The sequence below is a fragment of the Hylobates moloch genome, unplaced genomic scaffold (genome assembly GCF_009828535.3).
Source record: "Hylobates moloch isolate HMO894 unplaced genomic scaffold, HMol_V3 SCAFFOLD_5, whole genome shotgun sequence".
Taxonomy (NCBI): Eukaryota; Metazoa; Chordata; class Mammalia; order Primates; family Hylobatidae; genus Hylobates; species Hylobates moloch.
Window position 1 is genome coordinate 86,687,212 of NW_026652280.1, and position 16,893 is coordinate 86,704,104.

General features: G+C 54.3%; 1 protein-coding gene across 2 annotated transcripts; it reads right to left on the reverse strand.

The window, feature by feature from the left end:
* Positions 1-5,270: 5,270 nt before the first annotated feature.
* Positions 5,271-9,796, reverse strand: CABP2 (calcium binding protein 2). Of its 2 annotated transcripts, none has more exons than XM_032153660.2 (7): positions 9,634-9,796; positions 8,890-9,060; positions 8,296-8,326; positions 7,362-7,496; positions 6,412-6,521; positions 6,154-6,301; positions 5,271-5,523 (listed from the first exon to the last, which is right to left on the reverse strand). In XM_032153660.2, the coding sequence occupies exons 1-7, from the start codon at positions 9,673-9,675 to the stop codon at positions 5,498-5,500; spliced, it is 663 nt and encodes a 220-aa protein (XP_032009551.1). In that variant the 5' UTR covers positions 9,676-9,796; the 3' UTR covers positions 5,271-5,497. The 2 variants fall into 2 exon arrangements, with proteins under 2 accessions (XP_032009551.1, XP_032009550.1); XM_032153659.2 differs by having other exon boundaries at positions 8,886-9,060.
* Between the last annotated feature and the right edge of the window lie 7,097 nt (positions 9,797-16,893).

Sequence of the window (16,893 nt, forward strand, 5' to 3'; positions counted from 1 at the left end):
ATTTTTTTTTGTATTTTTAGTAGAGACAGGGTTTCACCGTGGTCTCGATCTCCTGACCTCATGATCCGCCCGCCTCGGCCTCCCAAAGTGCTGGGATTACAAGCGTGAGCCACCGCGCCCGGCCTATTTTTTATTTTTTATTCAGGGTCTTGCTCTTTGCCCAGGCTGGAGTGCGGTGGTGTGATCATGGCTCACTGCTGCATCCAACTCCTGGGCTCATGCCATCCTCCTTCCTTGGCCTCCCAAAGTGGATTACAGGCGTGAGCCACGGTGCCCAGCTGAGTAAACTTTAATGTATGCAAATGTAAAAAAATTCATCTTGGAGGTCAGCAGATCCCGGGATGGAATGCAGATTGCAATCAAAGAAACTAGCTGTATTACAAATGTGTGCAACAACCTCACTGTAGGGGCTGGGGGAATAAGGTGCTGACCTAGAAATGAGGGAGTCTGTAAGACTAAAGGCAAAAGGAACTGCACATAAGCGCCACACTCGAGTTGAGAAAGTTGTACCCCACAGGAATACGGGTTAACAGTTCCAAAATCACTCCACATGTAGCTGGAACTGAACAATTAAGTAAACAGAGGATGGATGATGGGAGTCACTGTTGGAATGAGAAGTTACAGATAAGCAAGTGGGGTGGCTAGAATGATCCATGTGGTAATGGGCTGGAGTTGGAAGCATCAGGATGAACTCATGTACAGCTTAATAGAGATTCAGTTGCTTACGTACAGGAATATTTATAAATGTCTATATATACAGAATAGCATGCACACACACGTATCTCCTCATGTTATCAGCAGAGAAGACCTGGAAACAATCGCCCCTCCCCCCCCACACCCACTAGCAACAAGCACCGAGATCTTGGTTTCTTTTCCTTTTCTTTTTTCTTTTCTTTTCTTTCTTTCTTTTTTTTTTTTTTTGAGTCGAAGTCTCTCTCCGTCACCCAGGCTGGAGTGCAGTGGTGGGATTTCAGCTTACTGCAACCTCCGGCCCCCGGGGTTCAAGCCATTCTCCTCTCTGGGGCGGGGCATGGTGCCTCCCGCGTAGCTGGGATTATAGGCGTCCGCCACCACGCCCGGCTAATTTTTTGTATTTTTAATAGAGGTGGGGTTTCACCATGTTGGTCAGGCTGGTCTTGAACTCCTGACCTCAAATTATTTGCCTGCCTTGGCCTCCCAAAGTCTTGGGATTACAGGTGTGAGCCACTGTGCCTGGCCCCTGCCCCCACTTTTTTGTTTTTTTAAAGAGAGACAGGGCTTTGCTCTGTTGCCCAGGCTGCAGTGTGATGAACTGGGCGCTAACCTAGTTCACTGAAGCCTTGAACACCCAGGGACAAGCGATCTTCCCACTTCAGCCTTCCAAGTAGCTGGAACTACGGGCGCACACTACTACACCTGGCTAATTTTTAAAATTGTTTTGTAGAGATGGGGTCTCACTATGTTGCCCAGGCTGGTCTTGAACTCCTGGGCTCAAGTGATCCTCCCACCTTGGTGTCTCAAAGTATAGGAATTACAGGCATTGCACACCATGCCCCACCCCAGATCTTGGTGTCTAATACCATTCTCCAATAAAATGGACCAGGGCTCCTCGGAGAAATGACTGGGGCAGGGGCAGGAAATATACAAGATGATCCTGGAGCAGCTTGTAGTGCCAAAACATAAAAAGTGCTAAAAATAAACAAACATACACAATGATGGGGACACAAAGCCAATTGAAAGACTCCCTATGGATAGCTCTATCTATCTATCTATCTATCTATCTATCTATCTATCTATCTATCTTCTATCTATCTATCTATCTATCTATCTATCTATCTATCTATCTATCTATCTATCATCAATCATCTACCGAGGTATCCTATTGTTCTGTTTCTCTGGAGAACCCTGACTGATATATAGGGGAATCTGGGCATGGGGTATTGGGAAACCCTCTGTGCTATCTTCACAGTCATTCTGTAAGCCTACAGGTCTTTTGTTTGTTAGTTTGTTTATTTATTTTGAGATGGAGTCTCACTCTGTTGCCTAGGCTGGAGTTCAGTGACACAGTCTTGGCTGAAACCTCTTGAACTCTCCCAAGTTCAAGCAATTCTCCTGCCTCAGTCTCCCTAGTAGCTGGGATCACAGGCACCTGTCACCATGCCTGGCCAATTTTTGTATTTTTGGTGGAGTCGGGGTTTCACCATGTTGGCCAGGCTGATCTGGAAATCCTGACCTCAGGTGATCCACCCGCCTCGGCCTCCCAAAGTACTGGGATTACAGCCAAGAGCCACTGCACCCGGCCTAAATCAGAAGATCTTATAACTTGGGGCTGCTCTGGCAAGAGTCGGAGGAGTTGGGCAGCAGGTGCCCCCTGTAGCGGGGGCAGGGGTTCTGGACTCGCCGTAGTTTCAACCCTGCCCACTGTTCCTTCCCCAGCCCACTGCAGCCTCGATCTCACAGGCTTAACGGATCCCCTGCTCCAGCTGCTGTCTGTTGGGAGGTGTGTGTGAGATTTGGGGGAGCTGGGAGCACTTCTTTTGCCAGCAGACACAGTGCCCCGATTCAGACCACCCCACAGCCACTCCCAGTTCTTTAGCCGCAGAGCCTGCCAGGCTGAGACCTGGGGAGGTGGTGGGAGGCTGACCCTGAGTGGGGTTCTGATTTCCCTCTTCCTCATGGCCATCACTACCCCTCAGCCCCTGCAGCAGGGACAGGCATCTTCTCAGGCAGCAATACCATCTGTACCAGCCGTGAGGGTGGTGGAAGGAAGGGTGGAAGTGTGGATCCTGGCTCCCAGAGAAGCCACTGAGGCTGGGGCAACTTATCCTCATTCCTGGTCCTGCCAGATTGGCAGCGGCGATTACCTAATTGAGGCTTAAGGATTAATTGAGATCTGCCAGGAGAGTGGTGCTGAGGCCACTGCAGCCAGCTCCAGCACCTCGGCATCCAGTCTCCAGAATGCGCAGGGCACATCCCCAGGCCGCCTGCCTGCTTCGTCCCAGGGCCATCTTGTTGGCAGGTACCATGTGAGGACCAGGCACAGGCACTGGGCACTCTCACCCCTTCGTGACGAGGAAGGTCAGGGGTCGTTTGCTCCCAGCAGGCAGGAGCTGCAGATGAGGCTTGCGCCATAGCTAGAAGAGGCCAAGATCTGGCCTGGGCCGGTCCTGACTCTGAGGCACCCCCCCTAGTTGGCACTGTGGTTTCAGAGTCCCTGGGCCTGGGTGCAAGTCCCACCACCCTTCATCCTGATTGTGTGTGGCTTTATGCCAGTCCCGTGTTCTCCTGGAGCCTCTGTGCAGGCAAAGGCCCTGGATTAACCTGGGGGTAATGGAAAGTCATGGTGAGGTCCTGAACAGGGGTGTGACGAAATGCAAGTGGCATTTTAGGAAGAATAACCTAGCAGTGTGTGGGGATAGAGGGCGGTGAGGCCACGTAGTCTCTAGCAGGTCACTTAGACTCGGTGCTATTGTTTATGTTATTATTATTTTTAGTTAAAAAAGTGTTTTTTAGAGACAGGGTTTTGTTCTGTTGCCCAGGCTGGAGTGCAGTGGTGCAATCACATAGTTCACTGCAGCCTTGACCTCCTGGGTTCGAGTGATCCTCCCACCTCAGCCTCCCAAGTAGCTGGGATTACAGGTATGCACCACCACACCTGGCTAATTTTTGCTTTATTTTTGTAGAGATAGGATCTCGCTATGTTGCCCAGGCTGGTCTCAAATTCCTGGCCTCAAAGCACTGGGGCTGCATGCATGAGCCACTGCACCCGGCCCTCGTGCTATGGCCCTGATGTTTGTGTCCCCTCCAAAATGCATGTTGAAACTCAATCCCCAATGCAGCAACAGTAAGGGGTGGGGCCTTTAGAAGATGATTGGGCCATGAGGGCTCTGCCCTTATGGATGGGATTAGTGCCTTATAAAAGGGCTGGGGGTGGCAGTGGGGCAGGGGGAGTAGCCAGGCCCTCATGTGCTTCCTGCCTTTCCGCTACGTGAGGCACCCTCTGGAGGAAGCAGCTGAAGGCACCATCTTGGAGGCAGAGAACTGGCCCTCTCCACATACCCAACTGCCTGCACCTTGACCCTGGACTTCCCAGCCTCCATAACTGTGAGCAATAAATTCACGCTGTTTATAAAATACCAGTCTAAGGTATTTTGTTATAGCAGCAGGAACGGACAAGAGCACTCAGCCTGTCAATTTCTTCAATCTGGAAAATGGGGCCCTGAAGACTGGGATATGCTTTGAGTGCCCGGGGTCCTCCAGGAGGAAGATGCTTAGATGGAGTTAGGGAGGAAGGTAAAGGGGGAGGAAGCAGGACTGGGCAGGCGAGCCTCTGATTCCACGCAGATCTGTCTGCCTTGGCTGCCCCAAAGGGGAGCTCGGAGCAAAGACTGCCCGTTAGAGGAGGCTCGCGTTAGGCAGAAATGTCCAGGTCCTGGTTCCCCATGCTGTGCTCAGTTAGTGGCTGGGGGCTCCCTGGAGGAGTGAGGTGTCAGCCCAAAAGCTGAGGTGTCTCTTGAAGGGGCCAGTGGCTGAGCCCTTCTGCTAACTCACCCACTCCTCTAAGTTGAACTGCATGTTCTTTTTTTTTTTTTTTTTTTTTTTTTTTTTTTTTGAGACAGAGTCTTGCTGTCGCCCAGGCTGGAGTGCAGTGGTGCGATCTCGGCTCACTGCAGGCTCCGCCCCCCGGGGTTCACGCCATTCTCCTGCCTCAGCCTCCCGTGTAGCTGGGACTACAGGCGCCCACCACCTTGCCCGGCTAATTTTTTGTATTTTTTTTTTTTTTCAGTAGAGACGGGGTTTCACTGTGTTAGCCAGGATGGTCTCGATCTCCTGACATCGTGATCCGCCCGCCTTGGCCTCCCAAAGTGCTGGGATTACAGGCGTGAGCCACCGTGCCCGGCCGAACTGCATGTTCTTGAAGGGAGCTCTGAGCAGTGTGCTACTGCGGGAAAAATGAGACCAAGCTTGGGAAAGGTCTTCCTGCAGTACTTTCTCCACGCTCGAATGGAATCGTGCAGGTAGCAGGAGCTGTTCTCAGGATACATGGCAGGAACTGTGGAGGCCAACACGCACCTGAGCTCGGGACAGGAAGGCGCTGTTTACTCGCTAGGGATGTTTCCTCACACTTGCTCTGGGCTGGGTCCAGGATCCAGAGAGGAATAAGAGAGGGTCCCCATCTCCCTGGAGCTCACAATGGAAGGGGCTTGTGATCCAAGGGGACAGCCCCAGTATTTGATTTTGGGGGCCAAATACTGGAGCCTCCAGGATGAGCAAGTGAGAGGCAAAAGCCATCTGCCCAGGCTTGGAAATATTTTATTGTGAGAGAGACAGAGACAAGGCCAGGTGGCTTTATTGGAGAAGCGGTGGTGGGGGTGAAGGCAGGCAAGGGCACTGCACACAGGGGGGATGGGGAGGAGAGGAGGGTCCCCGCTGGAGGCGATGGGCTTCAAGGAACATGCTGGTGGGCAGAGGCTGTGGTCCTTGAGTCCTTTCTGCTGCCTCCAGCTTCTGTACAGGCTCACCGAGACATCATTCGCACAAACTCTGCCAGGACGAAGCCAAGGTTTTGGGTCTGTTCTCTGGACTGCACTAGGAGTAAGGATCACCTGCAGGCCTTGGGGCAGGTGGGAGTGTGGTTGAGGGGAGGATCTTCAAGGGCATCCTCTGGATCTGATAGGGAATAGGCCTCAGGGCCAGGAAGAGGGGGCTTTGTCTTATGGGGGAAAAAACAAACAAACCCTTGTAATGGAACTTGTTTTCCTTTTTGCTTTGACAGCTAGGAAGCTCAGGAGCAACTTTAAGGCCTACTTATGGGAATACATTTCCACATAGTAATTTTCCTTGGCTTCTATTATTATTTAATCATTTTACCCCTTTATGGGAACGCAGCATAGAGGAAGAGCTGGGTTCTGGATCAGGCTGCCCAGATTCAAATCTTGGCTCCATCTACTTGCTTTTTTGCTAAGTGCCTAGGCTTTCCTGAGAATGGACTTTCTTCTCTTGCCTATGGGGATAACAATTCCTTCCTCTCGGGTTCTCCATGATGATTAACTAGGAGAGGACATGGGAGTGCATGGCACAGAGTCTGGTGCCCAGTGGTGACTCTTGCTGTGCGGTTTCTTATCTGCTAGAAGCCTTCCAGGGCGTGTGTTGCTACGTGCGGCAGGGGGGTACCTTCGAAGTCGACCAGGCCATCCCCATTGAGGTCCACGTCCTGGAGGATCTCGTCCACCTCCCGCTGGCTGAGGCGCTCCCCCAGCAGGGCCTTGAGGGCCGCCCGGAGCTCGCCCACGCTGATGCGGCCATCCCCATTGGTGTCGAACTGTGGCAGCGTTGGTTGTGGCGTCTGGTCACTGACAGTCATTCACACGCGCAGCCCCTCACTCACGGCAGACACACAGCCCCGCCTGCCCTCAGCCCCAGTGGCCGCACCTCCCGGAAGGCGTCCCGTAGCTCCCGGACACCAATCATGTCTGCCGTCTCTGCCAGCAGCTTGGGGCCCATCAGCTCCACGAAGTCTTCAAAGTCCACCTTTCCGCCACCTGGGGGTCCCGTCCATTACAGACCCAGGGCATCAGAGACCGCTGCCCTGCTCTGGCCCTCCCTCCTCTGCCCTCTGCCTTCCCTTCGTGAATGGATCCTTTCCTCCCTCTGTGCCCAGAGCCTGGGTCATCTGTATTTCCCAATGGGAATTGCCCTCCAAACAAGGCACAGATTTGGCCAAAAGTGAAAGGAAAACCACTCTCAAACTTCTTGGGCTGGGCACGGTGGTTCACACCTGTAATGCCAGCACTTTGGGAGGCTGAGGCGGGTGGATCGCCTGAGGTCAGGAGTTCCAGACCAGCCTGACTAACATGGTGAAACCCCGTCTCTACTAAAAATACAAAAATTAGCTGGGCGTGGTGGCGGGTGCCTGTAATCCCAGCTACTCAGGAGGCTGAGGCAGGAGAATTGCTTGAACCCAGGAGGCGGATGTTGCAGTGAGCTGAGATAGCGCCACTGTCACTCCTGAGTGACAGAAAAAGACCCCATCTCAAAAAAAAAAAAACAAAAAAACAACTTCTTGGAACTCTCCTTAATTTTCCTGAAGACTTCGGCTGGGTTCAAGTCCTGGCTCCAAGGAACTTGCTGTGTGACCTTAGAGAAGTCACTTAACCATTCAGTTGCCTCATTTGCAGAATGAGGATCACAGTCCTTGCTGTGCCCACCTCCTAGAGGCTGGTGAGATTCTCCAGAGGCAGAGAGCTTGCCTTGAGAATGACCAAGGTCATGGGCTCTGGGGACAGCCTGTGCAGTCACCTCTGTACCTGGACTGCTTGGCTTCATGGGCCCAGCTGGGGCATCTGGAGGACTGGGGATGGGGACGGATCCGAGGCACATACTGATTTGTTGTGAGATCTCGATGAGCTCCATCTCGGTGGGCATGTAGCCCAGGGTCCGCATGCAGGCACCCAGCTCCCGGCAGCCAATGTAGCCGTCCCGGTCTCGGTCAAACTCCTGGAAGGCGACCTGCAGCTCTGCCAGGCAGGGTGGAGTCAGTCCTTCCCCCACATTCCCCTGATCCTGGCCTGGACCCGCCTACCCTTCTCCCTTGGTCCGATCATCCCTCCTTCTGAACATGAGATTCTCTTTGCTGCCTCGGGGCCTTTGAACGTGCTGTTCCTGTTATTTGTTCTTTGAGCAAATATTTGAGGAGCATCTACTATGTGCCAAGCTCTGCTCTAGGCACTGGGGATACAGCAGTGAAATTTTTCAAAAAGGAAGAAAGAAAGAAAGAAAGAAAGTGGGGGAAACAAATCCTGACCTCTTGGAGATTTCCTCACTCTTCCCCTTCCTCTTTGGTCCTATGTCACCTACTAAAGGAAGCCATCCCTCTACATGTGGCCTCCCCGGGCCCATTTGTTCCTTTCCTGGAGAGCACATGCACCATTTGTACTTGTAGCTGACTAATTGACGTTGGTCTCCAGAGGGCACGGGCCATATCTGTCTAGCTGGCCGTGTTTCCCAGTGCTCAGCCAGGGCCAGGCACACAGTGGGCACCCAGGAAGTGTCAGCTGAATGAACAAATAGAAAAGGGGCCCTGTCATCTGCCTGGTGAGTGAGACCAAAGAATGACAGCCGGGTGGGGTCTGTCATCCCCTCCCTGCTCAGTCTGGTCCCCATTTCCCTAAACTGGTCCCCTGCAGCCTTCTTGCTCCTACTTCCTCCTGGAAACACTGAGGCCCCCACCCGATGCCCCCCCAACCCTGTGTCCCCACCCCGTGCCCCCATGCCCACCTCCCCTCCAGGGAACCAGTTCCTTCTCCAACCCTTTACCTTCAATCTCCTCGGGCCGCAGCTCCCGGTCCTGAAGGGCACAGAGGGGTTAGGAATTCCCTGCTTCTCCTGATGGCTGTGCCCTTCCTTCTTGCTTCTCAGGGCTCCCCACCCAGCCCCACACCCCAACACGCACACACAGGGCCTGTGTCTGTCTGACTGCTCAGCCCTGTTTCCCACCCCGTCCTGCTCACTGGCCTGGGTGACTGGGTGCCCCCTTCCCTGCTTCTGGCCTAGGTCACTCCTCGGGCCGTCCCCACCTACTCCATCTCCCTCTTCTGGGGCAGGGGGCTCCCTTTGCTGGTGGTGGATCTGGGGTTTGGGCAGATCCTCAGACTTGGTCCCGCCAGCCTCAATGTCACTGTTGATCTCTCTTCCATTTCTAGAGTCATTGCTCTCTCCCCTCTCTGCACCCCCACCCCAGATCTGCGTGCCTTTGCTCTGATGTCCCCACTCAATCCTCTTCCCCCTAGCTCCAGGAGAGGCAAAGTGAGGGGCAAGGGCAGGTGGGCTGGTGTGCTAGGGGCAAGGCCAGGCGGGCTGGCGGGAGAGAGGCAAGGGCAGGCAGGCTGGCAGGTGGGTGGCCGTACATACGAGTTGGGTGGCGGCAATGCTGGGCCGCAGGAAGATGCAGGCAGGCCCCACCAGGCTGTTGAGCACCGAGTAGCCCTGGATGCCCGGCCCAGGGCCCCCCTGCTCCTTGGGGCTGGAGCTGGGGCTGGGGCAGGAGCCCCTTGGTGGGGAGCTGAGCCACTGCCAGGGGTCCTGCAGCAGAGCCGGCTGTGAGCTGGGGCAGTGACCGCTGAGCTCTGGGCCTGATGGCCCTCCCCACTCCTCTCACCAGCTGCTCCTGTCTTTGGAGCCCGGCACGGGACAGTAGGGAAGGGGCTGGGGGGTAGAGAGAGGACCCTCACCCGTGAACACGTGAGGCAGAAAGGGTCCATCCTCTAACTGTTCTGTTGGGCAAACTGAGGACCAGAAAAGGCAAGAGACTTGGCCAAGACCACTGAGAAAGCCAGCGGCAGAGAGGAGAGGGACCTTGTGCCCAGCTCTGTCTACTAGAAGGAGGCTGGCTAGCAGAGAGCGGAGAGCTGCCGCTGGGATGGGGCAGCTGGATGGGCAACTGGGGGACCTGGAGCCTGGCAGGGGAGACCCAGTGGTCTGTGGGAGCCAAGATCAGGATGGCCAGAGGCTGTGGCTTCCAGGAAAAAAATCTCCATCTGGGGCAGTGGGCAGCCCCCAACCCCGCCCGGCCCTCACAGGGCTCTGCCCATCCCATCTGACCCTCAGGGTCCATTCCAGCTTTCTGGCCTGGGCTTCTCCCCTGACCCCTCCTACCTTAGGGCCCCGGCGCCAGGGCCGCTTGGCACAGTTCCCCATGGGCCCTGAACCATGCCAGGCCTGGAACCCCGGGGATGGCCAGGGCTGGGCCTCGGCGGATGCTGCTGCCCGCGGACTCCTGCCAGCCCCCAGCTGCTCCCAATGAGAGCCTGGGAGTACTGCCGGGGATTTTCCTGGGGTTTTGTGGGGAAGATCTGGGGCGGGTGGGCAGGCGGGGGACTTGGGCCCGGGGCTTGGGTCCTAATCCGGGATTATCTTTGAGCGTCTCCACTGCTGAGGGGGGCCACTTGGACCCAAGGCCCCCTGGAGAGCACAGCCTCCCCAGACTGCCTCCTGAGGGTCTTCCAGACACCCCTTCTCCAGCACCCTCCCCCAACCCCTGCCTCTAATCTCTCCCAATCAGGGAAGATTTAATGTCTTCAGAAGCAGGGCCTGGGTCCCAGGAGGAGGAAGGCAGGCACGCAGTGTGCCAGGGTGGCCTGGGCCCTCCTAATGGCACAGATTCCGATTGGTATGGACACGCGGGCCTTCCCACACAGCCTCCCAAAAAGAGGCAGCCACTTGGCCCAGCCCAGGAAGCGCCTGCCTCTCCCCTGCCAGGACCCCAGCTGGGCCCTGGGCTCCTCACCTCGGGGGAGCCCCACTTGCTTGCACTTGGCACCCGCTGCCTGGACTGGTGCCCCGCCCTTGGATGAGGAGCAGAAGGGAACCGCCTATGTGCTGTGGGCAGTGGCAGGGCTCGGTGAGGGTGGAGATTGGGAAGGGAAGCCAGCCTGGCCCTGCCGACCTCAGAGACTCCCGCATTGGCCTCTGCCTCCGGGTCCCCTCCCTGGACTGAGTCCTGGGTCTGTCCTCTGGGGCCCCCAGTTGGGGTGTGGTGTCCCTGCTGTTCGCTCCTGGTCCCCTCACACTACTGCCCGCATTACCTGCCCGTAGGCTGCCTGCACCTGGGCCTCTAGCTCCTGGAGGAGCTCTCGTCGCCGGGTGGCTGCTGGGCTGCCAGGGGCCTGGCTGGTTCCTGGAGTGCCCTCAGAGGGGCTGGGGTCCCCCGTTGGGAGGCTGCCCTCTGCTGGGCCCTGGGGCTGGGCCATGGAGATGAGGGCTTGGTACCTCCTCCTGGCTGAGGAACGCTGCTCCCGCCCGGCCTCCGAAGTCCTGCGGGAGAGTGGTCTTGTGGGCAGCCGCAGGTGTGGCCCGGGTCCGGTGCTGCTCTTCTTTCTGTCCCTTCCTCCATAAACTGGGAGAGCCCCGTGTCCCCAGAGTCTTATATCCTCCCTAGCTCCCCGTGGCCCCTCGTGTGGCCCTGTCAGCCTGGTGAAGCCCCTCATGCTGGTCACAGACTGTGCCCGGGGCTCCACCTGATCATCCTTGTGGCCCCGGTGGCCGGCCCTCCTGCCTGCCTTTGGTCTCTTCCCTGCAGCGTTCTGCCTCCATCTGTCTGGCTCACGGCCCACCTGCTGCCCCACACACCCTCCTTGCTCAGTTTCCGTCTCACCCCCTACCCCTCTCTGTCCCCTCTGCCTTTGTGTCTGTTTTGCCTGCAGCCCCGTCTCCATCCCCTCTGACCCGCTGCCATCTCTCTCAGTCTGGATCCAGTGGTGTCTCTGCCATCTCTGACCCACTCAGCCCATCTCTCTGCTGGCTCCTTCCCTCTGTTGCTGCAAGGCCCTTTCTTGCATTGGTCTGTCTTTCTGTCTGTTCTTCCTTGCTCTTCCTATTCTCCCCACCATCCCACTCCCAGGAGAGCTCCAGAATTCTGGAAAGGCCTTCCCCATCTCCCCAGCCCAGAGCCCTAGGGTCCCTTTGTGCTGCCCACCTCCCTGCCTCCCTCCCTCCTCCCCAGGGTCCCTCTGTGCTAGCCCCCTCTACTCCCCAGGGTCTCTCTGCACTGCCCACCCTCCTCCCTCCTTCCCAGGGTCCCTCTGTGCTGCCCCCTCCTTCCCTCCCTCCTCCCCAGGGTCCCTCTGCATTGCCCACCTCCCTGCGTTCTGCCACGACCTCCACCTGGTCCTGCTGACCTTCAACCTCTTGCTTCTCAAGGAAAAGGGGTGGAGGTGGGCCGGGCAGCCCCTGCTGGCCTCTCAGGCTTCCTTGCCATGCCCCTAGCCCACTCCCCACCCAGCTACCCGCTCTTCAACTCCCAGAATGAGGTCATCATCCTGCCCCGGCTACATTCCAGGCCCCTCATGATTTATTCATCTGCCCCCCACACTGGCCTTTGTCCAAGGGAACCAGATCCCACTAGGCGCTGCCACCTGAGCTGGTGGCTCTGGCCTCTCTCAGCCACACGCAGCCATCTATTCATGTATTCCCTCAGCAAACAGCTGAGGCTGGCTCGGCCAGCTGCTGGGGCTGTGTGACAGACCCCATCTGTCCAGAGAAGCCCACTCTCAGGCACGTCTAACCAGGAAAAGAGCCACCAGACAGTCTCCAAGTGCTTGGGGTCATTGGCCCAGGCATCAGGGAGGCTTCATGGAGGAGGTGAGGGGATAAGGCAATGCTGCAGGCATTGCCTATTAATGTTTAACCTGTGCCTGGCCCTGGGAGACAGCCAGGGTCCCTGGCACGGATCAGCCTTGAACTTGGAGTGCCCCAGGAGCTGGAACCTGGTAGGTGTGTTGGATGGAGGCCCTTGGGAGGGAGGAAGGGGTTAGTGGCCTCTGGAGAGGGTATGGGTGGCAGGAGGTCTGAGAAAATTTTAGAGAGGCTGAATCTGCAGCAAACATTTGTCCGGCACCTGCTCTGTACCTTCCTGGGTGCTGGAACCAGTCCCTACATCCTGGAACCTTTCACCTGCTGGGAGGTGCACATTCAGCAAACCAGAATGACAGTGGCCAGGGAAGTGCAGGAAGTGCAAGGTTGTCAGGAGGGAGGCCTTGGCCGGGCGTGGTGGCTCACGCCTGTAATCCCAACACCATGGGAGGCCAAGGCAGGTGGACCATTTGAGGTCAGGAATTTGAGACCAGCCTGGCGAACATGTCAAAACCCCATCTCTACTGAAAATAAAAAATTAGCTGGCGTGGTGGCACATGCCTGTAATACCAGCTACTCGGGAGGCTGGGGCATGAGAATCACTTGAACCTGGGAAGTGGAGGTTGCAGTGAGCCGAGATCGCCCCACTGCACTCCAGCCTGGGGGACAGACTGAGACTCTGTCTTGAAAGAAAGAAAAAAAAAAAAAAAGGGAGGGCCTTGCTTGATGGAGTTGAGGAACTGACATGCTAGCCAAGAGCAGAGGATGATGGGAATGGCTGAGCAAAGGGAGGGGGTGGCCTCACAGACAGAGGAAAGCCTCCACATCTGAGGACAGGCCAGGGTTGAGAGGTGAGTGGAAAGGCAGGTTGTGATCATTCCCATTGCTTCAGCCTTCAGTGTCCTTCAGTCCCACCTCTGCACATGGAGAGCAGGAGCAGCTTGGTGTCCCAGGCGGTAACATCTCTGAAAACATTCATCGGAGACAGAAATTCTCCTCTGCAAGACCATAGAAAGGGCCGGCAGTCCTGGGTTCCCCCATGCACATACTATGTCACCCTGGGAAATGTATGTCACCTCTTTAAGCCTCAGTTTCATCATCTGAAAAGTGGAGGTTGACCTAGCATCTGCCTCCCAGTGCCATTGTGGAAATGAGATGACAGGACCTGGCATCTAATAGGCGCAGAACGTGGTGGGCACCGCACATGATGAATGATTCCATGTCTAAAGGCGCAGAACGTGGTGGGCACCGCATGTGATGAATGATTTCATGTCTAAAGAACCATCTTTGAAAGTGGAAACTGGTGAGAAATGTATGTCCCAAAGTATAATCCAAAACAGTGGGGTCTGTAACCGCTCAGAGTATAGGGGGTAAAAGAGTTTTCAATCAGGGAGCAAAGGCCTTGTGTCTAAGTGGAGGAGAAAGCCTGGCTTGGAGATTCCCCCTGGCTTGTGTTCAATCAGCAGCATCCTGGAGCACTCATCTTGGTGCCCTCAACTTGCCCAGCCTGACTTAGCCAAGCTGGGGTCCTGGCTCCAGTGTCTAGGATGGGTGGATCAGGGGTTTGACTAATGGGTAGACAGAGGGAAGGATGGGTAGAAGGATGGTTGGTTGGGTAAAATGGGTGGTTGGATGGATGGGTGGATAATTTGATGAACCGGTGTTTAAATGGACAGATGGATGGAAAGATGAATGGATGGACAGGAGGATGGATAGTTGGGTTAGTAGATAAGAAGTTGGATGGATGGACAGGTGAGTGGCTGGCTGGCTGGAAGGATGGGTAGGTGATTTGATGGGCTGGTGGTGCAATGGTTGGTAAATGGATGGATGGATGATTGTGTAGATGGTTGGGTAGATGGTTGGATAGATGGATGGATGAATGGAAGATGGATGGATAGATAGGTGGCCGATGATCATATGGGTAAATGGGTAGTTGAATGAATAGGTGGATAAATGGACAGATGAATGTCTTGATGGACTGGCTATTGAATATTTGATTGATGGATGGATGGATGATTGGGTAGATGAGGGTTTAGATGGATAGAGAGATAGATGGAAGTGGATAGATGGCTGGGAGGATGGACTGCTGGTGAAGGTCTTGTGTGTGTGTGTGTGTGTGTGTGTGCGTGCACGCGTGTGTGTATGTGTGTTTTGAGACAGGATCTCACTCTGCCACCCAGGCTGGAGTGCAGTGGCACAATCATGGCTCACGGCTTACTATGGCCTTGACCTCCTGGGCTCAAGCAATATTTCTCTCAGCATTGTGAGTAGCTGGCACTGTAGGCATGTGGCACCATGCCCAGCCATTTTATTTACTTATTGCAGAGATGACATCTTGTTATGCTTCCCAGGCTAGTCTTGAATTCTTGGCCTCAAGAAATCCTCCTGCCTTGGCTTCCCAAAGTGTTGAGATTATAGGCATGAGCAATGGCTCCTGACAAAGGTCCTATATTAAAAGGTCCTATATTCATGAAAAGAGTTCGTTAGGGTACAGACTGTATCTTGCCTATTTTGGTGTCTCCCATGGTGTCTAGCCCATTCATTGCCTGGTACATACTAATCAATGCATGAATGAAGACTTGTGTCTATCTATCTCCCTCCACACTTTACTGTGATTCCTCTAATGGCAAAGACGATGGCTCCTTCTCCCCTGTTTTCCCCAAAAGTTGAATCTAGAACTTGGTACCTGGTAAGCACCCCAAATAGAACCATGTTGAGAATCTACTTCGTAACCACCAGGATAAAGTAAAAAAGATGGACACTGACCACTGTGGGTAAGGATGTAAGAAGTTGGAACCCTCAGACTCTGCTGATGGGATTGTAAAATGGTGCAGCCACTTTGGAAAGGAATTTGGCAATTCCTCAAAATGAGTTATCACATGACCCAGCAATTCCACTCCTAGGTATATAGTCGAGGGAACCAAAAACATAAGTTTGGGGCCAGGCAAACATAACTTTGGCTCATGCCTGTGATCCCAGCACTTTGGGAGGCCAAGGCAGGAGGATCACTTGAAGCCAGGAGTTCAATGCCAGCTTGGGCAATAAAGTGAGACCCTGTCTTTAGAATAAATATAAAAATTAGCCGGGCACAGTGATGATTGCTTATAGTCCCAGCTACTCAGGAGCTGTACTCCAGCCTGAGTGACAGAGCAAGACACCATCTCTAAAAATACAAAACAAAAAAACTCCTATAAGTCCGCACAAAAACTTCTATAGAAATGTTCCTAAAAGCATTATTCATAGTAGACCAAAAAGTGAAACAACTTAAATGTCCATCAACTGTGAATGAGTAAAGGCCGGGCATGGTGGTTCACGCCTGTAATCCCAGCACTATGGGAGACCGAGGTGGGTGGATAGCCTGAGGTCAGCGGTTCCAGACCAGCCTGACAAATATTGTGAAACCCCATCTCTACTAAAAATACAAAAATTAGCCGGGCATGGTGGCGTGCACCTGTAGTCCCAGCTACTCGGGAGGCTGAGGCAGGAGAATAGCTTGAACCCAGAAGACGGAGGTTGCAGTGAGCCGAGATCATGCCACTACACTTCCAGCCTAGGAGACAGAGTGAGACTCCGTCTCAAAAAAAAAAAAAAAAACAAACCAAAAAACAAACTATGAATGAGTAAACAAGGGTGGTCTATCACTGCAATGGGATATTACTTGGCCATAAAAAGAGATGAAGTGCTAACACATTCTACAGCATAGATGAACCTTGAAAATATTATGCTAAGTGACAAACAGACACAAAAAGACAAATACTGTATGATTCCACTTATGTGAAATGTCCAGCATAAGCAAATCCATAGTGACAGAAAGTAGATTAGTGGTTGCCAGGGGCTGGGGGGAGGAAGAAAGAGGAGTGACTGCTAATGGGCATGGGGTGTCTTTTCGGCATGATGAACGTGTTCTGGAATTAGATAGGGTAATGATTGCGCAACACTGAATATATGAAAAACCACAGAATGCAGGCTTTGCAAGGGTGAATCTTATATAACAATAAAGCTGTTTAGGCTGGACACAGTGGTTTACGGTTGTAATCCCAGCAATTTGGAAGGCCAGAGTGGGCAGATGGTTTGAGCTCAGGAGTTCAAGACCATCCTGGGCAACATGGTGAAACCCCGTCTCTACTAAAAATACAAAAATTAGCTGGGCATGGTAGCATGTGCCTGTAGCCCCAGCTACTTGGGTGGGTGAGCTGGGAGGATCGCTTGAGCCCAGGAGATCAAGGCTGCAGTGAGCCAAGATCGTGCCACTGAACTCCAGCTTGGGTGACAGTGCAAGACCTGGTCTCAAAACAAAACAAACTGTTTATGTACACTTTAAAACCCACCAAAAAGGCGCTGATGTGCACACGCAATGGAGGTAGGGGATGGACCGGGAAAAGCTGTGCTTCTGGGAGGAAGAGGAGGCAGCCGCAGGGTAGCCATGGAGCTAGACCACAGGGAAGGCCCGTGGAGCCAGAGGGCTGTGGGTAAAAGCAGCCACCCGGAACATCACAGCACCCTGGCTGCAAGCCATCTGGAGGTTCAGCCCGTCCGGTGGCGGGAGACAGGCAGTCTGCTGGACAACAAGGGGTCCTCTCACTTTCTCAGATCTGTGATGCTTCTGCACAAAGGAGGAGCGGGTGCTCCAGGCCAGAGCAGGTTCCTCTGAGCCTTGGTGTCCTCATCTGTATAATGGGAACAGGACTCCCTCCCTCCCAGGTTGCGTGGAGATGAAATGAGATCATTTCTATGAAAGCTCTTTGTAAGCTGCTACATGCTGGGCAGATGTTCCTCCAGCTGTGA

Coding starts and splice junctions, on each gene's coding strand:
- CABP2 (XM_032153659.2), bottom strand. CDS start 9,689: ATGGTTCAGGGCCCATGGGGAACTGTGCCAAGCGGCCCTGGCGCCGGG. Junction 8,327..8,885: donor TGCCGCCACCCAACTCGTAT/GTACGGCCACCC, acceptor TGTGCCCTTCAG/GACCGGGAGCTGCGGCCCGA. Junction 6,302..6,411: donor TACGGGACGCCTTCCGGGAG/GTGCGGCCACTG, acceptor ACGCTGCCACAG/TTCGACACCAATGGGGATGG.